The sequence below is a fragment of the Limulus polyphemus genome, unplaced genomic scaffold (genome assembly GCF_000517525.1).
Source record: "Limulus polyphemus unplaced genomic scaffold, Limulus_polyphemus-2.1.2 Scaffold9008, whole genome shotgun sequence".
Lineage (NCBI taxonomy): Eukaryota > Metazoa > Arthropoda > Merostomata > Xiphosura > Limulidae > Limulus > Limulus polyphemus.
In genome coordinates, this window is record NW_013674618.1 from 14,456 (window position 1) to 25,729 (window position 11,274).

Consider the following 11,274-nt stretch of genomic DNA (forward strand, 5'->3'; position numbering starts at 1 on the left):
TTATGTTAAACAATTTTAAGGTAATTAGGCTATCTGTTGTATCCACCGCAGAGAATCGAACCCCGAATTTTAGCATTGCAAGTCCATAGACCGTTGTCCTATCGATGGACTAAGGTAACTATTAATTTCATGAAGTCTTCTTAAATACACAAATTTACAAACTAACTCAAAAGTTCTTAGCTTTCAAGAATTATTTTTATTGAATTTTGTAAAACATCAACAACAACAACCAAACAAAGCCATTATTTTGATACAAATTGTCAATCAGTTGTCTGATTGTTTCTACGTAATAACAGTTATTCTCTTTATTACCCTCTACGAGACAGATGTTATTTTACAAAACCAAGCAATAACACCAACTTGTTAAAATGAGATCTTTCCATAAATACTTTTCTACTCTTAGCGATCAGATAGCATCTCTATTCAATTCAAAATATCCCACCAGTTCCACTTAACTCTCCATAACGCCATCTGTTAATTACATTTATTTATAGCGTATAAGAGCCAATGGAATAATTTTTTCATAGAAAACCAGTCTATTTACTAATTTACGTGACGTACTATTAGCCATACACGATGCGCTTTCAGACAACTTTCTGAACTCGAAATTGTAGAACGCTGAGCTTAGCATGGTAACTAGGGTTAGTCACTCATGGAAGTTGTAATAGTCTACTTTTGCTTGCGTGATAATTACCGAAACTGAATTTATAAGTTTATATTTACCTAAACAGGTTGACGGAAAGAACACTTGAATGTTTTGTGTCCATGCTAAAAAGTCTTAAAATGACCAAATGTTTGTTGATTTTTGTAACTGGTTATTCGACTGTTATATATCTTATATTGTGATAGACAAATAAATAAAAAAAAAATAATCGGAATAAAACAATCAAATAACTGAACATAAGGAAGAAATCAAGACCCAAATAAACAATAGGAAGAAACGTATTGAATGTATACTTATATTTATACATGTTGGGGCCACATTTATGAATTAACAACCGAACATTTTATTAATAAAGGTGCTCAGCTCGATAATATATATTATACGTGTCTGGGGCCACAATGATGAAATGACAAAATGAAATGTTATTAATATGGAACTCAGCACGCCAAAGTTTACATATGACTGAGGCCAATGTCTAAATAAAGTAGACGCAACACTCCCAAGCAAGAACATTGTAACATAAAACACACTTCTGTTTCGTTTTACAACAGAGAGTGAATACAGGAAGAATGCGTTGTTGATCTTTGACTCTCTGATTTTAATTGACAACGATGATTCAACGTTGTTGATTCTCGATTCTCTGATTTTAATTGACAACGATGATTCAACGTTGTTGGTTCTCGATTCTCTGATTTTAATTGATAACGAGGAGAAAACGTTGTTGGTTCTCAGCTCCCTGATTTTAATTGACAACAGCAAGGCAACGTTGTTAATTCTTGTCTTTCTGATTTTCACTGACAACGGCAAGACAACATTGTTAATTCTTGACTTCGATTTTGACAACGACGAGACAATGTCATTGATACTTCACTCACCGATTTTCATTGACAACGACGAGACAATGTCGTTAGTTCTTATTACTGAATTTGATTGGCAACGACGAGACCATTGTGAGCATAGAAAGAAAAGTATGGTAACAGATCAATAGTTTATCATTCTGTTTGTTTCTACGAGGAAAAAGTCTGAAAAATTTTTGTATTGTTTACAAGGGGTTTACTACAATACCTCGTAACAGTGTAATATCACAAATATCTAGTATCACAATAAGTCTGGTGTCTCGAGGAAATTAAACACCTGACCGCCTAAGAGTTTCACTGACATTTTAAAAAAGGCAATATTAGGGTAAGAAAATATTGCAAGCTGGTTGAAAAAAGCTTAATAGCTACCCAAAGGCTTGGACACTTTCGAATTATTGCTGTTATTTCACCTGGATCTCCAAATAAATAAAGAGATCATTCTTTGGAGCTGTTTAAGTCCCTGATACAGAGATCATTCTTTGGAGCTGTTTAAGTCCCTGATACAGAGATCATTCTTTGGAGCTGTTTAAGTCCCTGATACAGAGATCATTCTTTGGAGCTGTTTAAGTCCCTGATACAGAGATCATTCTTTGGAGCTGTTTAAGTCCCTGATACAGAGATCGCTCTTCGAAAGTGCTCAAGCATACATAATGCTCATATATAGCATCTTTTAAATGTAAGTAATCAAGATTGTTATCTACCATTATACACTGTATTGGGCTCTACAGGTGAGCTAACAGTTTAAATTTGGTATTTTCGAGCACAAGGTTTCCAAAGCGTGTCTAAAGCCTATCAAGTAACTTATTCCTTACGTTTGGGGTACTTTTTATCAAACAATTTAATTTTAGTTATACCCAATGAATCCTGTACTATTTGAAGGATACACTTTTGTCACATAGGTCAATAATAAGATTATGTTAGTTCTGCGTATGAAAAGAAAAATTATGTTTTTAATTATTATTATTATTCTTTGTATATTAATGTTCTCATCCTATCGAATGTATATAAAGCCTCTACCTTTAATGTAAGTTCAACTGTTTCGTTCGAATCATGATTTAGTCTCTATAGCGCTAGAATCTGTCTTCTCTTTAAAGTTTTTATCTTTTTTACCTAACTCTGGATCTTTGTCATCCAACATGTTATCTTTCGAAGCACGTCTACCATGTACTTCTGCTATTTCTGTCTTCGCTACTTCTGGTGCCAGGCTGTCCTGCAGAAGAGTTTGCATATCGATGCCCATAGTTGTTCCTATTCTAACCTTGGCCTTCTCAAAAGTAACTGATAATTTCTCTTGGACTACGGTAATGCACATTGAAGTAAGGGACAGGCCAAACACCAGATAGATGAAAGTAGCCATCATATAGATGGGATGTTCGGGAACGAAGTCGCCGAAACCGATAGTACTCATGGATATGAAGACAAAGTAGAAAGCTTCAAAAAAGCTCCAGTCCTCCCACAGCGTGAATATGCAAGCTCCGATCATGATGTAAATAACTAAAAGAATTAATCCCAATGAGATAGGCAATTTAAATTCATCATCAATCTCAAACGCTTCATCTTTTCCTGGACTCCCAGCGCTATCGCCATCTTTTTTACCATTCGCTGACGTAGTGAGGCTTGGAGAACTTTGGCCAGACTCCAGCTTCCTGTTATCAATTGACCTGGTGAATGTTGGAGAACTTTTTCCAGACTCCAGTTTCCTGTTATCAATTGACCTGGTGAATATGGGAGAACCCTTTACAGACTCTACAATGGGACTTCCAGGGATTGGTTCGTTGCCGGAATTGAAAGTAAATGTCATGTACTGTAAAGATGTAAAAAATAAATGTTATCTTCAGTATATCATTTAAAAAATTGCATCTTCAAAATTATTAATATTAAATGTGTTTTATGTCTTGATTTGTTCAAAACTGATTAAACACTAGTTGTTAAAGTGGTGCTGCAAGGTATCACTCCCACTTTGAAGGCATAACTCATAATTCAAGTGTACATTTACTTAGGTGTTTATGAAAAACTAATAACATAAAATATTCCCTAAGTGGTACAAATATATAGATAAAATATTGTGATGACTTAAATTAAAGACTACTTTGAAACTTCAGTATTTTTAATAAACTACGACAAAAGAAGAATACGTTTTTCCGTCATGTGTGCGGAAACATAACACCAAAGTGTGGCCAAATGTTGCTTAATTGTGTGATTTAAAAACCACGGCCTGACATATGTGTGCATAATAACAATGCATCTAACATATCTTATATTAGTGCTTGTTACATAAGTTGGGCCAAATAAATCAAAAATGGACTACAAAGAACATCTATCCTTTATTAAAAATGAATTTAAATGTATGTTAAGAAAATACATTGTTTTGTTTTTCTACTAACTTATTTGAATAGTTAGCACCCGATAAAATGTCGCTTGCAAGTATATTACGAACAGCTTAACCTAGTTTGAGAGGTTACTTCCTTTCACCTGCTGACCAGTTCTTTGATGTTGATAGTGAACGTTCTGACCATCGAATCTACTAGGATTGGCTTCAAGTTGAAATTGCTCTGATCAAGGAAACATCCAACTAGAACATTTCTCCAACATTTAACCTGACTACAGTGCCGGATTTCAGAGGGGGTGCAATCCATGCCATTGACCTGGAGGTCTCCAGCATCTGAACCCCAAAGAAGGGAGCCTCAATTGTGAATCGCCCTAGGAAAGGGGTCACCACTATTGCAGTATTGCTTGGGGTCCTCAAAGGGTCTAAATCTGGATTTGCCTGGCCATAGTGGATACCCTATTTTAATGTATTGGAACAACCACCAATGAAAACTGAACAAAACCTGTCTGAACTTATACGAAATGTTATTGGTGATAGACTGGAATCTCTTGAACTTCCATGAAAATATACTGAAACTAACGAAAACCTACTTCTTCATAACATTACTTGTGACTGACGGAAACCTGCCTGAACGTCCTCGTAGATCTACTAGAAACTAACAGAAATCTACTTACACAAAATATTATTAACGTTACTAATAATCTTTGGCAGCTGACCGAAACCTATCAGAGTTTCTATATAATGTTACTAATCATATTTGTTGACTGACCGAAACCTACCTAAACTTGTTCATAACGTCACTAATGACTATTAATGGCTGACCGAAACGTACCTGAACTTGTTCATAACGTCACTAATGACTGACCGAAACCTACCTGAACTTGTTCATAACGTCACTAATAATCTTTGGTGACTGACCGAAACCCACCTGAACTGGACGGTCTTTTTCTTTGCGGGGTCGCCTCCGTACCCTCCGACATTTTCCTGTGCGGTAAAACTGCTCGACGAAGCAATAGACAACTTTAATGGTCCTGGTAAAGAGTCTGCCAAAGTCCGCTAGAACCATCAGCATCAATGGAATCCCAATGAAAGCGTAGACTATAGTTGCAGCCCTGCCTGCGTTGGTGCTGGGATATATATTACCATAACCTGAAAAAAATAACTACGCGTAAACATGGCAGCTGAACCAAAATGACTTCACATCCTTCACAATATAGTTTAATTTTCATAAAAATAATCACAGTATAAAATAACAGCTGTTTAAGAAAAATAACACCTTTCGTATTTGTTTGATGGATACAATCAAAGTTCACAAGATAAAATTGTTGTTTTCCAATAGGCCTAACATTTTTGTTATTGATCTTAAAGTATTCTGGGCAATAATTTGTGGAAAATAAGAGACAAATCTAAAATGCAATTGTTGTAACCGCTTCTGTTTTGGGGCGGGTTTCCTTTTTGATTCCTTATGATAACGAACACATTTTATTTTTCAGACTACAAGTTCTAAATGACTAACGCTAGGCCTAGCTTCACAAATAAATAACATCTCAGTGAATATTCCACTTAACTGTTTAATTTTCTCATTGTTATAACACTCGGTCGGGAGGTTACTTAATCTAGTTAAAGCTGGTCCTTTAAATGGGCAACAAAATGAATAATTTCAAATTCACTTTCTCATCCATTTACTCTGGGAAATATTGGGCAAATACACAGAGAGATGTAGCTAGCTTGTTTTCTGAATTTGTCTGTTCAGTTTTTAGATGTTTTATCTTCTCATTTATGTCACTCTGTTTTGTTTCTGCGGCTCCTTTGATCTCGTTAATATTATCATTCCTTACTTCTTTAATATCGTTGCTATACTCCTTCTGTATATGTTTTTCAATTTTATTGCTATAATCCGTTTTTGTATTTCTTCGACTTTGATATTATGGTCCCGTTATACATTTTTTATGGTTTCTTCGATCAAATGGATCGTTTTGATCTTAATTGTTTTTTAAACCTCCTGTCTCGTCCTGAAATGCCTGTCTCTTGCTCCATATTTTCTGTCTATTTCTATTTGATCTATATATCCTTTGTTTCATCAATATCATTAATATTTCAACGGCCTGGCAATGCAAAGTGGTTAGGGCGCTCTACTCTGCGCGTTCGAATCCCTCGTCCCACCAAACATGATCGCCCTTTCATCGGTGGGGGTGTTATAATCACTACTTCCCATATTCATTCGTAAAATAGTAGCCCAAGAGCTGACTAACTGCCTTCCCTCTAGTATTTCGCTGCTAAATTAGGGATGGCTAGTGCAGATAGCCCTCGTGTAGCTTTACGCTCAATCAAAAAAAAAAAGAAAAAAAAATTCATTGTCCCTTTGAATATACATATTCATTTTGAAATCCAGCCAGGATTCAATTTTATTTTTACCAAAATAATCCCACCTTTCTAATTTTTCTCTATGTTGGGCTGGTTCTTTTGGATTGGTCAATAAATAAGGATGCAAAGTACAGTCCATTTAGTGATATTGTTGGGTACCTGGTCGTTTGTTAATTTCCGGTATAAATTATTTCCGAGAAACTTCAGCGATACAAGTCATTTCTTAATTAAAACTAGTTTATTCTTTCTTGATAAGACTTTGCAATACAAAGATTTTCCACAGTCACTTTAAAGTTAACTACTTTTATAAACACACGCTATAAATCACAGTGATTCACACACTTTACTTACGGTGCCTACTGTTCGCTTGACCCAATTATCTCTATCTTCAATCTATTTGCATATCTCTTCTATCTATCTGCCCAATCGATGGTTTTACTCAGCAGGCTTATACACTAAAAAAAGAGGACGCCTCGAACACACTAGAGTTGCTAGGAAAATTCATGATCCTTCTAAAAACTCCAGCGCGCATGCTCCTAGCGTTGCGTGACTTCCGCTGTCGTAACAATACTTATTTTACCACAACATCTACGATGGCCGAGCGATTGGCCTAACTTCAAAATAACGCTAGTCACTTAATAGCTTCTCCAGTATCTCTAGTACTTCGTTGAAACACTTACTTAAAATGTACAAACTAACCAAGTAACCAAGAAACTGACTAACACACTTTTTAACTCAGTAATAATTCAAACATCTAACTTAGTTCAAGTAATGATTGCTGACATTAGAATTTATGGTGAAAGATGTCAATCTTGAATGTTGTACATTTTAGACAAGAAATAATATTTTGTTAGTTATTTTCGTCCAACAAATATTAGAAAATAAACAATGTTATGTTGAGAATTTTCATCTAACAAATATTAAAAAATGAACAGCGTTATAGTAATATTTCTTTATACTAAATATAAAAAAATAAACAAATCATATCGATAATTTCAGCACATTAAACATTATGTCATAACTGGCTGGATTCGTAGTAATTTTCATTTGTTCTAGTCTCCACACGATTGTACTTGTCGACAGTTGGAATGTTTAGTCCTAGTAAGGATTAAACTGCACATTTATTTAGCACCAGAGAGAGGGATGATCCTCACGGCCAAGTTAGTTTTAATCAGGTAATAAATAAAGCTAAGAGAGTAATGACAAGATATTTGTAAGGAGACATAACGTAAGCGGGAAATTTACTAAAACAAAAACACATTGATAAAGAAGCCTATTTGAAAGCGCCAAACGAAATTGTGTTGAAAAAAAAGAGTGGGACAAATTTAACGTGACACATGTGCAACTGTAGTGTTGCTTCTAACCGCATGGAAGTCGAGTTCAATTATCAGCTTATTTTTTATCATTTTTTTGCTAGCCTTATTTCCTCACGAAAGTCAAAGGAATCACATTTTTTAGGCCTCAGCATCGCTCGAATATTTCAATACGCTCTCTATCGTGTTACGCTCGAGTTAATGTGGCGGAATATAATGACTGAATTGTTTGGGTTAAGAATAAGGTTACATCTTTCTAACTTATTCGTACGGGTTACCAATGGGTTTAGATAACTATACGTTTAAAATACGGTAAGAATAAGATCGCCTTCAAAGACAAATAACAATGTCTTGATTAAATTATCCACCATCTCCCAAGAAATGAAATTTTCATAAAAACCGAAATAAATGACATTTATTTTATTAACATGAGTCGACTAAGTTTAACAACATTTAATTTTATCAAAGAATATTTTATTATGCTTATAAAAAGTATTTATTTTGGATTTTAAGAGGTAAATAACATAATGTGCCTTAAAACAAATTGTAAATTATTTCTTTCTGATATTGATTCAAAACTTTGTATTTTCTTTCAGGAAAAATACCCGTGGTGGGCAGAGCACAGATAGCCCATTATGTAGCTTTGTGCTTAATTCAAAACAAAATTATATAGCAAGTCACGTATTGAATTTTGTGTTGTAACCTATTCCATTATCATATATAAACCATGTTTGTCATAGTTAAAGACAGTAATAACAACACATGATCAAAAATCGTGTCAAATTACATTAAGAAACAAAAATATAACGACAAAAGTTTAGTGCTTTCTACAGGTGGATCTCTCTTCTTCGTGGGGAAATGGCGTGCAAAACGAAGAAATGCGTTAAAAAACAGGAAGGCCATATCCTGATTGGCCTATTTTATCCTTCGTGGGTACAAAGAACAATTTAAGAGTTTTTATTTGTTGGAATTTTGGGCAAAGTTACTCGAGGGCTACCTGGACTATACCCGTACCTAATTTTGAAGTGATAGGCCAGAGGGAAGGCAGCTAATTATCAAACATCACCCACCGCGAATTCTTGGTCTAGTCATGTCAGACCGAATAATTGGGTCTTACCATCACTCTTATACCGCACCTACGGCCCTAAAGTGCGAATCGCGATGGTTTTTTTTTGGGTTTTTTTTTCGGCAATGGGACGCAAATCATGGAACTTTTGATCGGTCCCTTTGAAAACTGAAAACAGCATTAAGTAATCATAGAACAGATTACTACAAAAAAATTATCTGTTTCATTTTTATGAATTTTATTGTTTGCTCAATAGCAAACAGACATAAACATGAACTAGTATAAGGTTAAATGGTCAGCTTATAAAGTGGTTAAAACAGAGTACAATGTCAAAAAGTCAAAAATAAAATTATTTATAAAGAATATAGGGTTAGCAGTATAGTAAGGAAGTGTTTCTTAATATAGAAGGTGTTAAATAAGTAGGCCTGTAGAAGGTGTGAAATAAGTAGGTCTGTAGAAGGTGTGAAACAAGTAGGCCTGTTTGTTTCAAAGCAAAGCCACGTAGGATCATCTGCTCTGTCCACCACGAATAATCGAACCCCTGATTTTAGCTTTGTAAGTCCGTCAATTCATAGCTGTCCCACTAGGGGACAATATAACAACTATAAAATCAAAAGATAAGTCAGAAAAGAAGTGAAAGGTGGAAGGTCATTGACGGCATCATCAGGATAATTACCAGAAACCTTTCATCTCCCTCTCTCTCTAACTGCTTCAGATTGGAATTCAGTTGTTATACTTGAGAGAACCATGTAATAGATAGAACGACTGGGTGGATTAAAGTGTTAAACAAGAATGTCTTTTTGAGTGCTAGTAGAAGATTTATGTTTGTTGAAATGTTCTCTGAGTGTGTTGGATTTTTATAATAATTCAATTTTTGCAGAATATGACATAGGTGGCGTTTCGTGAAGTAGAAGAGATCTTTTTCTTGATTCTATTGTGGTTTCGGTTGTGTTTGTCAGCTGTCGGTAGTTTTCATGAACTTACAAGTCTGACAACTTATTTGAAGATCGGCAGCCATTCTTTGGGGGCGTGTGGTTAATTTTAGCATGAACCAGAATATCTTTTAGGATTTTTGTTCTTACGGAATTTGTTTTAAAAGGTCATTAAGTTGAAATAGATGTGTTTTTTGTTTGTTTTTCGAGCCAACATGAGACGTTCTTCGGTTTCGGATGGTACGTCATTACAATACGAAATCTGTTGGATAATTTAGGGTTATGGTAATTGAGTCTGTTTTCTCTTTAATTGTTTTTGGTTTATTCTTTTCCATCTGTCTGTCGATCTCTGAATTTTTATAGTCATTTCAAATCATGGTAATGTTTAGTAATTTACATCATTCTCTGGAATCTTTATAGCCACTTTATATCATGGTCTGTTTTAGTACTTTCCATCATTCTCTGAATCTTTATAGCCACATTATATCATGGTAATTTTTAGTACTTTATATCAGTCTTTGAATCTTTATAGCCAATTTATATCATGGTCTGTTTTAGTACTTTATATCAATCTCTGAATCTTTATAGCCATTTCAAATCATGGTCTGTTTTAGTACTTTATATCAATATCTAAATCTTTATAGCCACTTTATATCATGGTCTGTTTTATTACTTTATATCATGGTATTTTTTAATACTTTATATCAATCTTTGAATCTTTGTAGTCATGTTCATTATGTTCCCTACTTAAAATAATTTTCATTATGATTATAATTCGTTGTTAGTCGGTCAGATCTGTAGAACTTGACTATAGGTAATATTGTGTGCATCGTTGGTAATGAAGATATCGTGGTATATCTGTTGGTTTTCTGTGTAGATCAGTATGTAGAAGGTCGTCTATTTAAAAAGACATCAAGAAAGTTTATGTGTGAGTGGAAAGGGGAGTAGTCAAGTGTAAACTTTATAGTTTTGTGGAAAAGGTTAGCACGTGAAAAGAAGTTTTGCAGACATTCAGTGTTGGGGGTAAAAATAAATAATGCAACGTGTCCTTGTGAGTTGTCTTTTAGTCTGTCAACTGTCTTTCAATATAAATATTTAAACCACGGCTTCCTTTTAACAGAAATAATTAAACATTAGTGTGTAACATTGGAAGTATAGCGAAGTCAGAAAAGTACCCTGTCTCTGCTTAGCCTTGAAAACTAACACGTCACCCACGCCATAACCTATCATCAAATTATGTTTGTATTCCCCTTTGAGTGGCAAAATTTCGCCATAACCTTTCCTCCAACTTAGCTCCTATTTCCCTTTGTTGGACAAAATGTGTTTCCCACTACGCTGTGGAGTAGGTTTAATTTTCATGTCGATTGAAATGTCAGTTAACGTTATGAAAATTCTAACCTCATTTGTAAGATTGATTATTTGTGGTCTTAATAATACCTCTGTATGGAGTAAGTGGGGTTTTTGTTACTGCTCTTCGTGGGCTGTTGCTATGCAACTGACTTATATTTTGTTGTTGCTAAGATTAATACTTGTGCGTTCGGATGATTGTTCGAAAGTTTGGATATTAGACGAATTTATCTATTTTTTAAGTAGAAAGTCTTCCTCGGCCCAGCATGGCTAAGTGGTTAGGGCACTCGACTCGCAATCTGTGGGTCGCGGGTTCGAATCCCCGTCACACCAAACATGCTCGCCCTTTCAGCCGTGGGAGTGTTATAACGTGACGGTCAATCCCACCATTCGTTCGTAAAA

At 34.9% G+C, this 11,274-nt stretch overlaps 1 protein-coding gene across 1 annotated transcript; it reads right to left on the bottom strand.

Moving 5' to 3' along the window:
- Window positions 1-2,459: 2,459 nt before the first annotated feature.
- Window positions 2,460-5,012, bottom strand: LOC106475692 (TWiK family of potassium channels protein 18-like; the record flags this gene model as incomplete). Its single annotated transcript, XM_013936371.2, has 2 exons — window positions 2,460-3,325; window positions 4,779-5,012. Coding segments are annotated over 2 exons (990 nt in total), but the record flags the coding sequence as incomplete, so codon positions are not given.
- Between the last annotated feature and the right edge of the window lie 6,262 nt (window positions 5,013-11,274).